The 18,641-nt window shown below is 45.8% G+C and overlaps 2 protein-coding genes across 4 annotated transcripts in view; one reads left to right on the forward strand and one right to left on the reverse strand.

Annotated features, from left to right (window-relative positions):
• The window catches only part of Npc1 (NPC intracellular cholesterol transporter 1), a 45,210-nt gene extending 44,460 nt beyond the window's left edge, over positions 1-750 (forward strand). For both annotated transcript variants that reach the window (XM_087896253.1, XM_087896254.1), the window contains exon 25: positions 1-750. In XM_087896253.1, the coding sequence (XP_087752379.1) occupies positions 1-83 (83 nt within the window). In that variant the 3' untranslated portion in view covers positions 84-750.
• The window catches only part of Rmc1 (regulator of MON1-CCZ1), a 27,865-nt gene continuing 9,677 nt past the window's right edge, over positions 454-18,641 (reverse strand). Inside the window, exons 6-20 of one of the 2 annotated variants that reach the window (XM_048447963.3) lie at positions 12,753-12,899; positions 12,408-12,511; positions 10,298-10,387; positions 10,085-10,190; positions 9,046-9,157; positions 6,079-6,123; positions 5,839-5,892; positions 4,838-4,966; positions 4,104-4,210; positions 2,262-2,381; positions 1,965-2,042; positions 1,601-1,705; positions 1,436-1,504; positions 1,131-1,302; positions 454-609 (exon numbers count right to left, since the gene is read on the reverse strand). In XM_048447963.3, the coding sequence (XP_048303920.2) occupies positions 530-609; positions 1,131-1,302; positions 1,436-1,504; positions 1,601-1,705; positions 1,965-2,042; positions 2,262-2,381; positions 4,104-4,210; positions 4,838-4,966; positions 5,839-5,892; positions 6,079-6,123; positions 9,046-9,157; positions 10,085-10,190; positions 10,298-10,387; positions 12,408-12,511; positions 12,753-12,899 (1,518 nt within the window). In that variant the 3' untranslated portion in view covers positions 454-529. Of the gene's footprint in view, positions 610-1,130; positions 1,357-1,435; positions 1,505-1,600; positions 1,706-1,964; positions 2,043-2,261; positions 2,382-4,103; positions 4,211-4,837; positions 4,967-5,838; positions 5,893-6,078; positions 6,124-9,045; positions 9,158-10,084; positions 10,191-10,297; positions 10,388-12,407; positions 12,512-12,752; positions 12,900-18,641 lie in introns of both variants that reach the window. The other variant, XM_048447962.3, reaches the window with a different exon arrangement.

Below are 18,641 nucleotides of genomic sequence, written 5' to 3' on the forward strand. Positions count from 1 at the left end.
GACCGTCGGTAACTAAAGCTAAAAGACAGACCACTCAAGATCGATACAAAGGGACAGAGCGAGAACGGCTCCTCAATTTTTAGCCTTGTAGCAGGCTTTGGTGACTTCACCTATGGATAGGTCAAGTCTACTGCAGGACAGCCTCACTGTGCAGGCCGTGCTGGGTGCTGGCTGTTCACAGGCGATGGGCTGCGTCACAGGTGTGGCAGGTGCAGCCTACCCACCTTTTAACCTCAGGAGCTCACGTAGTATGGAGTCTGAAGGTGACGTCGTCAGCCCTACAGCAAAGACACCTTGTCTCGGGCAGGAGGAAGGACGGTGGGTGCGACCAGTTACCACTTCTGACAAGCCAGTCCATGTGCTGTCTCCGTTTTTCAGGAGTTAGCCACCACACACATTGTATAGCTTATTTTTAGCAACATTTGAGAATGTTGTAGGTACTTTATTACAACATTTTGTAGTATAAAGAGCTTTATTAATGCAATAAATTAACTTTATACATTTTTATATTAAAAACTGTCAAGGGACTTCAGAATGTCGTAGGCCTCATTAGAGCTTGTTCTCCAAAAACCTGCTTGAAAAAGGCGACGTGTTCCTCACAGTGTTCTCCTGTAGGGAGAATGTAGCTTCAGTTACCAGCTAGCGATGTGTGGCATGGGAAGGAAATGCAGACAAAATGCTCCTGGGTTATATACTGATATACTGGGTTTTAACTTATTTTTCTTTAATAAAATACCTCATCCTCCTAAATTTTGAGATCATTAATCTTTTTGCAGAGCTCCTACCTTCAACCAACTGCCCTGTGTTAGACTGCTGGGCGGCTCTGACCTGTCACTCACCCTGTCTGCATTACACACACACAGTAACTAAGTTTGTTCTTCCTCGTGTCCTACTTTATCACTATTTTTGTCTTGAGGGATACTCCAAGATCATATATACAATATGTCTGAGATGCCTGAATTCCGTCCTGAGTGCCTCAGCCCCCAACAGTCCTCTGCTGAGATCCATCAGCATTCTGAATCTACTCAATAGAGACCCAGGCTAAGGGTGAGCTGGGCTGCTGGAAACATCCCAAGTTCCCACCCAGAAGTTTGCTCCTGTTGTTTGTGGTCACCCCGGGCCTCTCCCACCTGGTGTGAAGCTAGGGTTCCCCCGCAAACGCTGGTTTCGCTGTTCAAAGAAGCGGAATATGGTATAGAAGAGCATGACATCATCAGTCTGCTTTGCGGCATCTAAAAATTTGCGTGCAGAAATGTTGTCATGGCCACCAATGCCTCGGATGAACCTTAGCGCAGCCAACACCTGGTGTTTGGATAAAAGAACTTCTACTATCTCATCGTTTGCTGTTGACAGTCTCTGCAAGTGAGGAAGACGGAGGTCAGGGCAGCCACAGGAAGCATGCTGGTGGCATCTAAAGCTGTGGCACAACAGTTACCTTCAGCATGTCCAGTGACAGCTGGTGGGCGGGAGGATAGAAGCTTTCGAGGGACAGCAGCAGGCAGGCCTGAAAGACAGGGATCCAACTACCTTCAGTTGAAAGGCCACTGGGAGGCTGTAGAGAGCTTTCTGACTACCAAAGAGAAAAACCAGTGGTACAGACCAAAGGCTTGGAGTCGCTGAGCACATGGTACTGCAGGAACTGGTGGAGCATGTAAAAGAGGTTGTGCTGGACAAGTGTCTTGATGACAAGTTCGTGTAAGTAATGCTAGGAACACAAGAAAGGTAAAAGACATTACCAAGTTGCCCACCATGGCTGCCTGAGGCTGCAACAGTCTGAACTCCCTCCCAGGCCATAGTTTAGCTGTAAGAGTGTTCTCAACCAACATTTCCATCCCCACTAAAAACAACTGCTGTGTTAAAAATCATCCAGAATTCTGCACATGAAAAAGCCATCTCTTCTGAGACCGGCGGTGTTCTGACCTGATTCTCCTAATGTAGGATAGCAAATACCCTTCTGAAGGTACCTGCACTGGGATCTGGAACTGGTTCAGAGAACGAATATATTCCATCAGCACAGCTATCACGAACTTGTGCGGCATCTCCTACGGAGGAAGAAGGGGTCTTCTCAGTTGTAAAAGGAGCTGCAGGCAGCCCACTGATGCCCAGTAAGGTGGTCCAGTGTTCTGCTTCGCTGGAGTTGCATTAGCTCTTGTGAACCGTCTACACTGAACAGCCCTAGGCCCTCTCCCGGGGCAGTACTGCTGGTTTAATCACAGTGTGAGTCCTGTTGCTGCCCCACAGGAGCCCGGAGCCCAACACACCTTGTTTTCCACAAACGGCGACAGCACGTGTGTGTACACATCAGACTGGTCCACCACTGCCTGGGTCCGCACCGGCCTTTTGAGAGGTGGGTTGCTCCGGCTTTGCCCTGCTTCTACTGCCTAAAGTGAGACAAGCTGTGACCTTAGTCACCTTCCACAGAAACAGTAACAGTACCCATACCCATTACAGTCAACCCAAGGCTGAATTCCTTACCCAAAACGAACATGAGCAAGACCAGACACAACTCTTCAAAGCAGAGCTAGTCCCCTGGCAAACACTCCAGGGTTCGTGCACAATCAGAATTAAATAACCAAGCCACAGTCATATATTTTCTAACCTCTGAAGACTTGGAACCAACCTGACTTCTTTTTTCCTCTTGGCCAGCTGCACCATCGTTTACAAAGCTCTACCAGACAGTAAAGGAATGGCTCTTGCACTCGGTCTATGTAGTATTTGAAATGGATCCAGGGCCTCACCCATCTCCACATTTCCAGCACCGTCTAGGTCACAGTCACAACCCAGTGTAATGGGGATTCAGTGGTGAGCCAGGGCTTTCCCAGGACTGAGCAGAGCTGCTCCAGCTGTGTGTCCCTAGTGAGCATGCTCAACTTCAGTGCAGATGGCTTGTTCTTCACACCTCATGATCAGTGTGGAAGCCCAGGGTCTGCCGCTGGGCCCAAACCCACTGACTCTGCAGCCCAGGACAGCATCAGTGGGAAACAACCAGACAGGGCTGACACAGGACAGGGACAGAGATGGCTGAGGCAGTCTATCAGACCCACTATCCTCAACCAAAGCAGTGTCCTCTGTGGGTAATAACATCCTTGAACTGATTTCTCCTATTATCCCAAATGTCCTTCTTGCTTCAGAAACCAGAAGTACTCAGTGCTGTATAGCCACACAAATTCCCCCAACCTTTCACTGAACGTGTTATGTCTACTAACTGGAACACACAGTGCTAGGAACTTAACCAATGCCTCTGATACTGATGGCAGCAGTATTCTAGGATATTCTTTTTTGCTAATCTTAAGATAAACCTTGTGGTCCCCAGTGAGTGCAGAGATGAGGCTGCTCAAGATGTTGAAGACAGCTGACTATCAAATACTCATCAGTTTTTTAGGCTCAGAGAACATCACAAAAGAGGAAGCAGGATATAAGAGTCAGAAGACAGGGAAAGGGCTGCAAACTGCTATCTATAGAGCTTGACACAGCTATTGCCAGCATCCCACAACAGCCGCATTGCACTGCACTGGACCTATCAGCAATCAATCATGGATCTGGGAGGGGCTCACAAGGCCCTTACCCTCCCTGCTGAACTACTAGCTACTGGTGGACTCTGGGGGAGGGGCAGTCATGGCCTTCAGGTGTGACCCCAACAATGATCCAGGCTCCAATGGACATTTTCAAACCTGTACTCACAGTCCTTGTTAAAATCTGGTCACGAAACAAACCCATCAAAATGGGGGAGACACTGGACACTCCTCATACCTCTCCCACACTTCCTTCTAGATAACCTTGTATTTGTAAATACTCGCTAAGGTGAAGAGAAGAAAGTAGCCAACAGGGGAAACCACATCTCTAATTTACCAAGTGCAGACTCTGGCCAAAGCCAAGGCTGATTTTCTTTCTACAAAATAGAAGAACACCAAGAACATAAACACATGTAAGCTCAAACAGATTTGAAAACACAGAAAGAGTGAGGTATTGATCGAAGCCTCAAGCTAGGAGCATGCGGGGACTCTGGGCCTATGACTGCCACCCTGTGCTGCCATCACCAAGCTTCTGACATTACATTACATAACCTACATTGTGTGGCAGGACTCCTTCACAGTTTAACTTACCATGGTGTAGCTCTGCTCAGCATCCAAGTACTTTTTATACTCATGGTTGAGTTTATCAAAAACAGTGGCTATCACTGGCAGCGTGGCTCTGTCTGACTCGGCCAGCACTGGAAAGGACAACACACACGTCAGACCCAATGTAATCAGAATCCCAGTATGACGGTGACAAGGACTCTCAAAGGTGACCAATGCAAACCCTGTCTTAAAGGACCTTCAAAGAAATGTTTCAGAGGACCAACACCTTGCAGTCAGTCAGAGTCCCTTTCAGGGACGAGAAGAAGCAAGGCAGGTGTCACTAGAGGGCACTGGGTGTGTAGTTTTAGATCTCGTCTGAAGCCACTTGCCTACTAATCATTTGTGTGTTTCCCAGTATTTCCAAAGGGTTAAGTAATCCACCCTTCAGGTATACAGCCCTAAGTGCAAAAGATGAAAGATAGGGGTAGGGGCACCCTGGCGAGATGGCTCAGCAGGCAATAAGCACCCACCACCAGGCCTGACTGCCTGAGTTCAATCTCGGACCCCAACGCTAGAAGGAGAGCAGACTCCCGTAAGTGGTTCTCTGGCACCCATGGCACGTGCCCATATACATATACACACGGGTATAATAATTTTTTTTTTAAAGGTGGTGGTAGGCTGGGCAGTGATGGTACACATCTTCAGTCCCAGCACTCAGGAGGCAGATGCAAGGATGGTGGTGTGAGCACAGACCTTGTGGGAAGGACCAGTCCACTTACTCTGTGAACAGACAGATAGGATGACCATCTTGCACTCCTTCCTCTGGAGAAGAAAGTCCATCAACCTCCCTTTATCTGGCAAGAGATTGACTATGGGCTGAAGTTTCACCTGGAGGTTCCAGAGGTAACCTAGGGGTTAAGAGGCAGCAAGCTCAGCAACATAGTGCAAGCCAGAGCCAGAGCCAACAAAGAGCACCCTAGACCTCTTCAAACACAGTATCCCTGTCTTCCTAACCAACATTCAGGACACTCAGGAAGGTGGCTAATTGGAAGAACTGACAGTCATGCTATCTCAGAAAAACTGCATTTAGAGTCGCACCAGTGTTATCTCCATGGAGACAAGGACAGCACTCCACTCCCTCCAACGTGCCCATCAGCTGTAGACGGCGTACTTAGTTCCTCCTCTGTACTGACTCATGGATGATTGCTATCCACTCATTAGCCTATGCATGTACTAACAGGCAAGCTGGTTTCTCCATGGGAGAAAGGTATGTCACATCAAAAATAATCAGAGGGACCAATTTCTCAGCTTCCGAGATCTGGCACTATTGCCAATGTATGTAAAAGAAGTGAACTCGTTACTCCCCCCAGAGGATGAAGCTGGAAAATTCTCAAAGTGACTACAGAGTTCTCAAATGCAAAGCCACAGTTAGAGACAACAGGCTGAAGGAGGCCTCACCAGCAAGACAAAATAAGGGGTGAAGCATCTTAGACAGAAGTACATGGGGAGGTGGAGTTAGGGATGAGAACATGGACCACTCACCAAGGCAGTTTTCTGAAATGGCCACAGGAATGTAATGGGGACTGGCCATTCTTAGTCACTTTACTTGTAAGAATCTCACATGCTCATGGAAAAAAGAATGAACCTACAGATGCGAGTATAAGGTGAGATGCAATCCCATTCTCAAGACTGAAGGGAGGGGTCATTTCGAAGATTCTTACGAAGCAACAATGGTGGTGACAAATCCAAAGTCAGCACACACTTTCCTATGCAGACCTACCTTGGCTTGCACTGATAATGATGTCTGGTTGAAAGACGATCCATGATGAAGAATCTATACGTTAAAGGAAATTCCAAGTCGAAGAAAATGAAAGCCCTGCCTGTTTCATTTAGCACTTGCCCAGCCCCCACAATGGAGGCCACAAAAGGCCTGCCTCCCCAGGAACAGCTCCCAGGGCTGTGTGCAGTGGGTGGGAACACAGTCCCTTTGTGCACAGCAACACCACCTTTGTGAGGATACAGAGTTTACAGGGAACTGGAGACTGGCTGGTCACAGCAGCAGGACCTACAAATTGAGAATACAAGTGTGACCAGGCAGCCAGGAAATCCTGCAGGAACTACATCAGACTTGAAAAAAATACTTCGTACTGCCCAAACAGACATTACTAACTGTAGTTAGGTGGGGAGGAGGAGGAGACTGTCCTGTCTCACTAATGACATACCTGGGAAGAAGGACAGTGTCATTTACAGACATGAAAATGTCCTCAGAAACAGGAAGTGTGTCAAAGATTTCCTCACCATGGTTGATTTTAAAGTTTATTTTTTAAACGTTTTATGGGTTGAGTGTTTTACCCAAGTGCGTATGTTTGCAGCTCATACATGTCTGGTGCCTGACGAGGCCAAAAGAGGATGCTGGATCCCCGAAACCGGAGTTACAGACAGTTGTCTACCACCACACAGGTGCTGGGAAACACACCCAGGTCCTCTGCAAATGCAGCAAGCATTCTTAATCACTGAGTCATGCGTGCCTCCAGCCCCAGGTTTGATCTAACTGGAAATGACACATCACCACTAATAAGTGTACATTAAAACTCTAAGAAATTGACCTGGGATACCCAGATTCGCTGATGGTGCAAAGGAAGATGGCTGTGGTTTAGTCACGTGGACAATGACCTCCGCCACACTGCACTGGGCAGGTCTAGGCTCAAGAGGACTCAGCTAAGAAGTCCTCCCGTCCTGACGACAGGGACCCATCCCAGTCACCCTGGAGAAATGAGCAGGGCTCCCAGTTCTGTGCCAATTACCCAGATAGACTCAAAAGACGGCATTAGTGAGCTGCCTCAGTAAGACGGTCACTGAACACACCACCCACTCAGATGAGGGCTGTGCACAGGAAAGCACCTGCATGCCAGGCAGAAGAGGAAAACTCCAGTGCCCATGCCATGCCTCAGTGCAGGGCCTGGGCATCTCAGTCTTTGAGACCCCAGGTGATTAACAGTCAAACAAAAGCCACCTGTTCAGCAAGACAAACCCAACATCTCTCTCAAAATCAGTTCCAGTGTCTGTACCAGCGGGGCTCATGATCCAGCAGGAAACACAAAGAGAGGCCACACCTCACACATGCTCTCTTGACCTCTTACTGTCAGTCGGCTCCCAGACTAATCTGACCCCCTTCAATCAGCACTCTTATCAAGCAATTAGCCTCTTTATTGATCCTCTACTACTAGATCAGAGCCGAGGGTTTTCCCCAATCAATCATTTGCCATCATCTCTTCCTTACTGGTCATGTTCTTATCTAGGGGAGCCAGATGCCAGAAAGCAAGCAGGAGGGCGTTAAGGCCATCAGACACCTGGTGCTCACAGTGCCTCTGTGCCTTTTACTGAGCCAGCATGATGGGCCGCTGCCCAAACGCTGAGTGTTTGATGACCTACCACCTAGAGTGTGGTTCTCAGTGGTCTCTACAAAGCACACAAGGAGACCACAGGCTGAGCAACTGTCACAGGTCAGCTGACATGTGTGCCTCCTAAGCAAACACCAGAGAGCCAAACTATTGGTGACTGCGGATTCCATCAGCTAACTCACTGCAGTCTCCTTTAGAACTAAGGAAACACTTTTCTGAGTGGGTCCTCTCCGCTCCTAACCTGCTACTCTCTTGACTTCCTCCCCGATCTCAGAAGGAGGAATGATCTAGAATACACTCAGGAACCACCCCTGTGGGCACTGGCTGCATCTACTATAACCCAGCATGCAGGTTTGGTCGGGTGGCTGAGTGGGCAAGAGTGTTTGCTGCTCCAATGAAGGACCTGGGTTTGGCTCCCAGCACCCACGTGGTAGTAGGCAACTGTAACTCCAGTGTCAGGGGATCCAGCATCCTCATCAGGCACCAGACATGGATGTGCTACACACACTCAATCCATAAAACATTTTAAAAAATAAACCTAAAATCAACCACAGTGAGGGATCTTTACACACTACTTCCTGGGGACATTTTCATGGGCTGTTGGAAATCCAACACCCTCTTTTGACTTCTGGCAGCACCCATACACACATGCTCATACATATATGCAGATTCACACAGATGGACATAAATCAAAATAAAAGGCAAATCTTAATAACTACAACCCAGAATGTTAAAAACAAAGGGGTATGTGTCCCCATTAAAATAACAGCCACAATCAGCTGAATTTAATTCCAGGATTACAGAGCCAGGGAAAACAGAAAACTGTTAAGGGCTTATCAACATTAAAAGGATACACAGCAGCCAGGTGTGGTGGCGCACACCTTTAATCCCAGTACTCGGAGGCAGAGGCAGGCAGATCTCTGGTTTGAGGCCACCCTGGCCTACAAGAATGAGTTCCAGGATAGCCAGGGTTGCACAAAGAAACCTTGCCTCGAAGAAAAAGAAGAAGAAGAGGAGAAGGAGGCGGAGGAGGAGGAGGAGGAAGGAAGAAGGAGGGGGGGAAGAGGAGGAGGAGGAGGAGGAAGAAGAGAAGAAGAGGAGGAGGAGGAAGAACAGAAGAGGAGGAGGAAGAGGAGGAAGAGGAAGAAGAAGAAGAAGACGAGGAGGAGATAAAGGCTTTGGTTTTGTCTACTGGTAATCTCAACTCTCCACTGTGAGACCCAAGGAAGGAAAAGTATTTTCTCCAAAGGAAAAATCATTTATTATATAAATTGCTTCTCGAGAAACAATGAGAGCTTAGAGAAGCAGCAGGAGAGTTTAGATTTTATAAAATAGAACAAACTGGCTGGAGACGTAGCTCAGTGGCAGAGCATCTGCCCAGCAAGGATAAGGTCCTGAGTTCAATCCCCAGCAGCTGGAGACATAGCTCAGTGGTAGAGCATCTGCCCAGCAAGGATAAGGTCCTGAGTTAACCCTCTGGGAGTCCATTTTCCTCCTCCCATTCTGAACATGAACCCTGACAATTCCAGAAAGAACATGGACCCAAGGGAAAAGACAGCACTGCCAGCCCACGGAATTGTTCTTACCTGCCACAGGGATTTGGTAAGGTTGGATTGACCGGGCTGGAAGTACAGGGTGGTGGAAAGTAACACTGCCATCGAACTCTCCCCGTAACTTGATGTCAAATATCACTGATGTCTACAGAGCAGGGAGAAATGCATTGCATGTTGCCAGTGTGGAAGCCTGGAGCCTCTGCTCACACCCACCCCACAGCCCAGCGCTCTCACACAGAGGGACCTGACCCTCACAAATCCCTTTTCCACTCTCGCCACTTCCACAATACTTCTGCACCCACGGCCTGCTTCCATGTAAGGTTGTAGAGATACAGGCAGGTCGTTTTCACTTGGACTGGAAATAGCTTCAGAGACAGAGATAGAGCAGCATGACCCCCCAGGCCTGCCTGCCGCCAGGTGTTCAGTTAGACATTTGGAGACCTGTCGCAGACGGATGCAGACTTCATCGTCAAATCCTGTTACCAACACTCACCACGTGACAAAGGCCACAGACTCGTGACATTGGGGATCTGAAGCAGAGTCCCAGCCCAGCTAGCTCAGTCAGGTAAGAGCTCCAAAGATCAAATCAAAACTTTTCTCAATGTTTCTAACGTCTTTGGTTCTCTCTGAGACAGGCTGCCTGCCCTCCAGCTCGCTATTGCTAAGGAAGACTGAACTTCTGTCCCTATCGCCTCTGCCTCCCGCCGGGTAACAAGTGTGCACCATGACAGCTGGTGTGTATCTGGGGAGGGAACACACTGGGCAAGCGCTAAACCAAGCGAGTTGTGTCCCCAAACTCCAACAGTTTTTGATAAACTGTCAGGGAATCGCTGTTTAACTCTTTGCGCTTACGCACTCTCCCCACCCGTGTTTGGGTTTGCCAGTTCTCACAGAGCCTATTAAGAGTCCTGGCACAAGTTGGCGGCGGTGGTGGTGGAGGCGGCTGCAGTGCACAGGCGGATCTCTGATTTCGAGGTCAGCCTGGTCTACAGAGTGAGTTTCAGGACAGAGAAACCCTGTCTCAAAAATGAGTGCCGGCACAGACAGTAGCAGCTTGCTGCACAAGTCCTACCTCTGTGTCCTGGTGGTGGACCACTACCAGGTTGTCCACGACATTTAGAGCAAACTTTCCCGTCCTATTTAACTTCAGAATGTGCATCTTCTTACATGCGCCCTCTCTGAAAGACAACACCGAGACTGGCACCGAGATTGTGGCACGAGGTCAGCAAGCCTCAGTTCCGTTTTAAAATCAAAGAGGAACAAGAATGTGCGGCAGCAGACATACCGAGGGAGGTGATACAGCACCACCTCCGCTCCCGTACTGTTGGAGGTCCGAGAATGGTGCCGCAGGAAGAGGACGTAGAGCTGTCCATATCTAAGCAGAGACAGAGGTACATGAGTCATAACCGGCCATTTAAAAGTCCCTCGTCCCCAGAGCTGGGTATGTAGCTGGGTTTGTAGAGTAAGGCTTGCCTAGCTGCACAAAACTCTTGAGTTTGAACCCTAACATGACATAAACTGGGTATGGTGGCTTAGCTCCTAATTCTGACACTCAGGAGGATCAGGAGTTCAAGGTCACCTTGACTACATAACAAGTTCCAGCACAGCCTAGGCTATATAAGCCCCTGTCTTAAGGGGGTAATAAAATTCCTCCACATACAGTTTGATTACGGTCTTCTGAAAGAAAGCCATGAAGGCAAGCACTGAGTTCCAGCCAGGAAAGAGAAGCAGGCCGGCAGTCACGACAAAACAACGCTTATTTCACTTCCAGCTCAGTGTTCTCTTCCACAGTGGCAGGGCTCATCCCATAACAGACAGGACACTCACTCGTCACAGTAGACGTCACCTCGTGGACGCTCCCGTGAGCAGCTTTAAAATGTGCACTTCTATCCCAGCAATAAATTCAGTGCTGGGCCTGCCCCGGTGACAAGAAAAGAGGAACAAATGGGGCAGGACAGGTCCCAGGCCATTGCAGCCAGGACTGTGCTCACTTCTCTGCCCTCAGAAGGAAAAAGAGCAAGTGGATTCTATTAAAATAATAGTAATTTTTAAAAAGTTAAGTTGGGAAACACAGAGCCGAACTAGAAATGATTTGGAATTTGTTTTTGGACCTGGGAACAATCTCAGAGTCTTGGGCAGCCAAGTCTTAGTTACTAAGTCACATCCCCAGCCCCTGGAGCAAACCCGTGGCAATCCTTGAAGATGCAGCCCCTGGAGATACAAGGCAGAAAATGTTTCTTTGTACTGATTTCATTTTGGCTTAATGTTTAGAGTATGAAACATAAAATTTGAAATACCTATATTTCCAAGTGATTATATAATTCCCTACATAAATAATTCCACTCCATGTTTGTTAGAGTTTTAAAAATTATGTATTTTAATGGCCTGGCAGTGGTGGCACACACCTTTAATCCTAGCAGACAGGTGAATTTCAGTGAGTTCAAGGTCAACCTGCTCTACAAAGTAAGTTCTAGGACAGTTAGGGCTATGCAGAGAAACCCTGTCTTGAAAAACCAAAAAGAAAAAAAAAGGAATATATATATAAGACTCTGTATGTATGTCTGTATATATATATATGTGTGTGTGTGTGTGTTCATATATACATTTATATGTGTATGTCTGTATATATATACACATATATACGTATATATAGGCATACATATATAAATGTATATATATGAACATTTATATATTAGCTTAAAAATCCTTGTTACACTTTTTAAAATTCTAAGGCAAACCTATTTCATTGTTTGAATGTTTCACTGAAATTGTTTCAATGTTCTCATGTGTCAGACAAGACAGGTAAAAAAAAAAATCACCCTGAGATCACAAACTAATATAATCAAAAGAAAATGATACAATTAGAAAGATGTTTCAGCAGTTAAGAGCACTTGCTATTTCTCCAGAGGACCCAGGTTCAATTCCCGACACCCACAGGGCGGCGAACAACCATCTATAACTCCACTTCCAGGGAACTTGATGCCCTGTGCGCACTGCACACATATGGTGCAAACGCACACATACAGGTAAAGCATACACTTAAAAATAAACCTTTTTTAAAAAGTGTCAAAAGACCTTAGATTTTTCTGTATTTGCTAAATTCAAGTAAAAAACCGAAAAAGGGTTCTTGCTATCTTTTTTTTTTTGTTTTTTGTTTTTGTTGTTTTTTTGTTTTGTTTTCTTTTTCAAGACAAGGTTTCTATATTGCTTTGGTGCCTGTCCTGGAACTAACTCTTATAGACCAGGCTGTCCTCGAGCTCACAGAGATCTACCCGCCTCTGCCTTCCAAGTGTTGGGATTAACGGTGTGTGTTCTTGTTATCTGTTTTAAGGATTCTTTCATTACTTAGGTCACTAGCGGCAATTACAAAAGGAACCCTTGGAAGACAGACATACATGGTCGCCATCGCAATGTCTCTCTCTGAAAGGCTAAGTTTGGTTGACTTCGGTGCAGCTGGTAATTCAATCTCAAACTTGGGAAGCTTCGACATGGTGCCAGCCTGTTTTGGGGAAAGTTTAGGAAAGTTTACACACTCCTTCTATGTTTTAGTTGCTCTACATTAAATCAATGAAGGTACACACTATCTTCTAATTCTTCTTCACAGAACCAACCATTCTTGGAACTGGCTGGACAGGGAAGTGTGCCTCTGGTGGTCATGTTGAGGATGGGGCTCCTTTCAGGGGCTTGACTCATCACTGCTTTAGAGCTGGGTTAGGGAGGGGCCTGGGGCTCGCTCTTACCCTGAAATAAAAAGGCTGCAGAACATTCTCAAGGACTGTGGTAGACAGCAGGATCACAGCACTTTCGGGACAGTACATGTACCAGTTCACATTGAGGTTCACATTGAGGCTCTTCAGGAGTTTGAGACTTCGTTTCTCAGGCAACACCTGGGACCAAGGTCAAGAAACAAAACATTAAGAGACTGCTACTGCGGGCTCGGGATGGACCCAAGTGGTAGAGAGCTTGACTAGCAAGCATGAGGCTCCAGTTCAATCTCAACCCCACCAAACACCAAAACAAGGAAGTCCAGTCAACGGGTTACACAGGTAACTGTCATTCCTATTTATGGAAATAGATAGATAAAGCACCAGGTACCAAGTGCTTTCCAAGGCTCTTTACTACACCCTGAGAGACAGACAACATAACAGATGAGAAATCGGGCTGACAGAGGCTGGGAATGGTGGGACATCAATTATAACCATGGCTGGGCCTCCATATGCTGTGGCACCATGCACCAAAGAGCTTTCATTAAGCAGTCAAAGTGAAGCAATGTTTGGACCCCAGGCATTGAGTCAGTCGCCTTCCCATGAGCCACCAGGCTCCATCTGCACTCTACCTGGCACTGGGTCCCAGGCAGACCACTTTGAAACCTCACTGTTACAAAGACTGCTTGCAAGTGCAGCACTTTAGAGTCTAGGCACATCTAAATGTTTGCTCCATTTTCTGACAGTCAAAACACTGAGCAGACTCAAGATAGTAACGCTCACCCAGTAACATGCCAAAGACCTGTGAGTCTCCTGAGTCAAGCCTCACAAATTAAGAGTGTAAAGGGTCAAAGAACTAGCTCAGAAGGCAAAGGCACCTGCCGCATGACCTAAATCTGATCCCAGAACCCACGAAAAGGTGGCAGGAAATAAACTCCAGAGTTGCCCTCCGACCCCCACACATGCACTGTGGCATGACAGTACACACTAAAAACCAGAAGGAGCATGCTAGAGTTCTATTTCTTTTTTGTTATTATGTGTGTGTGTCGACATGGGTATGTCATACTGTGCACATGAAGGTCGGAAGACAACTTCGGGAGACAGTTTGCTCCTTACACAGGGCTCCAGAGATCAGAGTCAGACCGTCAGGCCTGTGTGGCAGTGCTGACCCACCTCATCAGACCTAACCTGTGTTAGGACCCGAAGACCAACAGTGAACACTTTCTCACTAGAGACAACAGACTGCTTTCAGAATCATTTTATGTGTAACAAATGTTTCGCCTACATGCGTCTATTTGGACTATGTGTATATTTGGTGCCCATGAAAGTCAGAAGAGGCTTTTTAATATGCTGGCACTGGTGCTACAATGGGTCAAGGAAGAAATAAAGAGAGAAATTAAAGGGCTGGAGAGATTGCTCAGTGGTTAAGAGCATTGCCTGCTCTTCCAAAGGCCCTTATGCCTGTAAGAAATGGACAAGATCAAAAACACTGATGACAACTTATGCTGGAGAGGTTGCGGGGTAAAGGGAACACTTCTGCATTGCTGGTGGAATGCCATCTGGGACAACCCCTTTGGATGTCAGTGTGGCGATTTCTCAGAAAATTAGGAAACAACCTTCCTCGAGACCCAGCAATACCACTTTTGGGTATATATCCAAAGGATGCTCAATCGTGCCACAAGGACATGTGCTCAACTATGTTCATAGCAGCTTTGTTTGTCATAGCTTGAACCTGGAAAAAACGTATATGCCCCTTGACTGAAGAATGGATAAGGAAAATGTGGTACATTTATACAATGGAGTACTACACAGCAGAAATAATATAACAATGTCTTGAATTTTGCAGGCAAATGGATGGAGCTAGAAAACATTATTTTGAGTGAGGTAACCCAGACCCAGAAAGACAATTATCACATGTACTCACTCATAGGTGGTTTTTAAATATAAAGCAAAGAAAGCCAGCCTACAAAGCACAATCCCAGAGAACTAAGACAACAATGAGGACGCTAAGAGAGACTTACATAGATATAATCTACATGGGAAGCAGAAAAAGATAAGATCTCCTGAGTAAACTGAGAGCATGGGGACCATGGGAGAGGGTTGAAGGAGAAAGGGAGAGGCAGGAGAGGAGCAGAGAAAAATGTAGAGCTCAATAAGAATAAATAAAGAAAAAAAAGCTGGGTGATGGTAACGCTCATCTTTAATCCCAGCACTCAGGAGGCAGAGGCAAGTGGATTCCTGTGAGTTTGGGGCCAGCTTGGTACACACAGCGAGTTTTAGGACAGGCTCCAAAGGTACACAGAGAAACCCTGTCTCAAAAAACAAAACAAATAACAAAAAAAAAAAAGTGTATTTAAGCTAGGTGAACAAAGAAGCAAGAAAGAACTGAAACAGAGAATTAGAGACAATTAGAACAAGGGATTTAGCGCTGCAGAATAATAAAACAAAATTACCCTCATATTGTTATGTAAGTCTTTACCTCTCAGATAGAAAACCCTTAAGTTCAGTTTCGCTACACTGTGGGTGGACTTTTTCTTTGAATCCTGGTTGTAGCCTTGATAGCTTTCAGGTTACTAACAAGTGCTCTTCATGTTGGTTGCCTTAGAGCAAAGGCCATGGCATGAGCATCTCACATGTCACTTAGACTAGGCATATTTTCTCCATCAATTCTGATTTACACTCCTTTCATTATATTGGTAAGATTACAGCCTGAAGCTGGGTGGTGATGGTGTATGCCTTTAATCTCAGCACTCAGGAGGCAGAGGCAGATGGATCTCTGTGCGATCAAGCCCAGCCTGGTCTACAAAGTAAGTTCCATCCAGCACAGCAGAACTATCACACAGAGGGCACCCTGTCTCGAGAAAAAAGAAAAAAGATCCTCATACCTTCTACATTATCCCTAGCTAAGAGATCATCGAGGCAGCCTCTACAGGCCATAGAACATGTTAAAGGATGAAGAGAGAGCAATTCCAAGACTGCTGTCAGCAGTGAGAAAAGGCCACCACAAATGGGGGAAAACACTGCCAATCATACATCTGATGTTCCAAAATATACAAATAACTACAATTCGGCACCTCAAAAGTAAATAATCCATTGAAAATCAGACAGACAGCTCAAGAGTGATTTCTTCCAAGACATTATACAATAGTATTGCTCATAAAAACATGCTCCAGCCTGGGGCAGAAGCCTTTCCACGTACCAGGCCCTAGGTGTGAGCTCTAGCAGCTGTGAGGAGGGGTGTTCCACATTAATAACCATCAGAGAAACAGAAGTCAAATCCACAGTGAGAGCGTCTCATGTCCATTAAAACAGACATTAGCAAAGCAAAAAAACAGACTGCTAGGGCACGGTGACAGTTCTAATACAGTAATTGGGACAGGACGATTATCAGGAGTTCCCAGTCAGCTTGCCTAGCATGCATAAGGTCCTGGGTTTGATCCTCAGAACCACAATAACAAATGTTGGCAAGGATGTGGAAAACTAGAGCCTTGTGCACTTCTACAGGGGTTACAGCGTGGTGATAGGAGAGACCAGCAGCTGGCCAAAGTCAGCAATCCCACTCTGACTATATGCATCTAAAACAAGAAAACCAAATTGTGAAATGTATCCGCACACCCATGATTCAGAAAAACAAAAAGAAGTAGTCAAATACCCATCATGAGATGAGTGGACAAAAAAAAAACACACAGTCCAGTGATTATATCCCAGTCTTAAGATGGAAATCCTGCCACAAGTGACAACATGAAGGAACCCTGACAGCCATGCAAACTAAAATGAGCCAGCAACAAACTGTCACTGTATTAACCACTATTACATGAATAACAACACAGTCACACAAGTGCAGTGATAGTGGCTGTAGGCTCGGGGAAGGAGAAAGGAAGCTGTCTCTGTGTGAAGAGCTTCAGTTCTGGGGATGCTTCATAAGGTAACTGACAATGTTTAACGATACTCAAATAAACACTTTCTCTGAAGCCAAAGAAAGCTGACGTGGTCCCAGGAAAGGAAACACAAATGATCACAATCCAAGGGCTGAGAACCCTGTCCTAGTAAGCAGTGAGACTCTTTCTCTCTCCCAGATGGGAACTGTCTATAAACCAATGAATCCAGGCCCAGCAACATAGCACAAAAGGGATTCCCACACTGCTACTGAAAGTGCAAACTTCTACAACAAATGTCATGTTATCTGTTCGCATCTATGTAATTCCAAGTACTGCTTTATCTATGAAGGTGTGAGCAAGCTCACTGAACTTTCTAACTATCACTATAAAACACTGAACTTGAACTAGACATCCTGGAATAGGAAATGCAAGACAAAAGCAGATCACCCACAGAGCAGAACTGTTCTCAGAACAAAGTGTGGGAACAACAGCAAAAGCATACAAATATGCAAGAAAAACTAGGCTGCAGAAACTGATATACAAGAGTCCTTGGATGTGGGATTCCCCTCTTCATGCTGTGAATACCATTGGTTAATAAAGAAACTGTCTTGGGCCTGCACAGGGCAGAATAGAGGTAGGCGAGAATAACTAAGCTGAATGCTGGGAGAAAGAAGGACAGAGTCAGGAGAAGCCCTGAAGTCGCTGCCAGAAACAGACATGCTGAAACTTTGCTGGCATGCCATGACCTCGTGGTGATGCACAGATTAATGGAGATGGGTTAAATTAAGATGTAAGAGTTAGCCAATAAGAAGCTAGAGTTAACGGGCCAGGCAGTGGTTTAAATAATATAGTTTCTGTGTGATTATTTTGGGGCTGAGCAGCTGAGAACCAACAAGTGGTCTCCTTTACAATAAATTGGCACCCACGAGGCTAACTAAATCCACATAAAACCTAAGAAAGCTTAAAAAGGAATCCTAGACACAAAAGAACACAGTTAAGCATGGTTTGGTAGCAGCATTTTCTTGAGTGGGCCCTATTTGCTAGAAGCAAGCAGAGGCATGGATCCTTTAAGAGAGGTTTTCCTGATTCAGTGGTAACAAAAAAAAAATCTGTGCTGTTTTGAAATGGCTGTGGCTTCCTGGGCTGTGCTGACAGTATGAATCTGACAAGGTCCAGCTATGGAGCATTTAAATGGGTTTTGTGAGCAGAGTGCTACAACGGCTTAATGGCAACATACACCCACTGAGTGCCTAAAAAGGAGGCCGTGAACATGGCTCTCAGAGGCAGGGAACAGCTCTGCAGTGCTGGACGGGGCGGGGCAAGCAGGCAGTGCCCTATTTCCCCTAGCAATGCTACAGCTTAGGTTTTAAGAAGGGCTTAGCATTTTAAGAAGCCATCCTGGTCAGAAAAGGATTACAGATACACAATAAAGACAGATTCAGATAGCTATAGACCTCTAAATGGGTCACAGTGTTGGATAAATGTACGTAGACTTGAGAGAAAGAAGCAAAAAAAGAGTGTAGAGAGTTAAAAATAAAACAAAGTCTGAAGGCCAGCCTGGTCTACAGAATAATTTACAAGATAGTCAGGGCTACATGGAAAAACCCTGTCTCAGGGAGAAGAAAAACTGCAATCTGTATGCTATTTGTGATGGACCTAAATACCTGATGTGCCAGTCTAATATGTGTTTACAGATAAAAATTATACTACAATACTTGGGAGGCTGAGGAAGAAGGATCTCAAAGTCAGGGATAACCTAAGCTTTATAGTAAGTTTGTATCTTAAAAGAAAAAGAAAGAAAGAAAGAAAGAAAGTCTTTAGAGACAATAAAATAAATATTAAAAAGTAATAGAATAAAAACAAAAAAGATGGACTATAAACAGAGAGTATGGATTAGGTATATTATTGTGTTTTCTTTGAATTTTTTGACTGCAAAGGGACATTTGATTCTGGGGACTGCTAAACTAAACCAGCATAAATATTTTAGAGGTATCTTGATTTCAGAATTTGGGTCTAAGAATATGTTGCTTTGGAAAAGAGGTTCTTC

The sequence above is a fragment of the Myodes glareolus genome, chromosome 13 (genome assembly GCF_982192425.1).
Source record: "Myodes glareolus chromosome 13, mMyoGla1.1, whole genome shotgun sequence".
NCBI lineage: Eukaryota > Metazoa > Chordata > Mammalia > Rodentia > Cricetidae > Myodes > Myodes glareolus.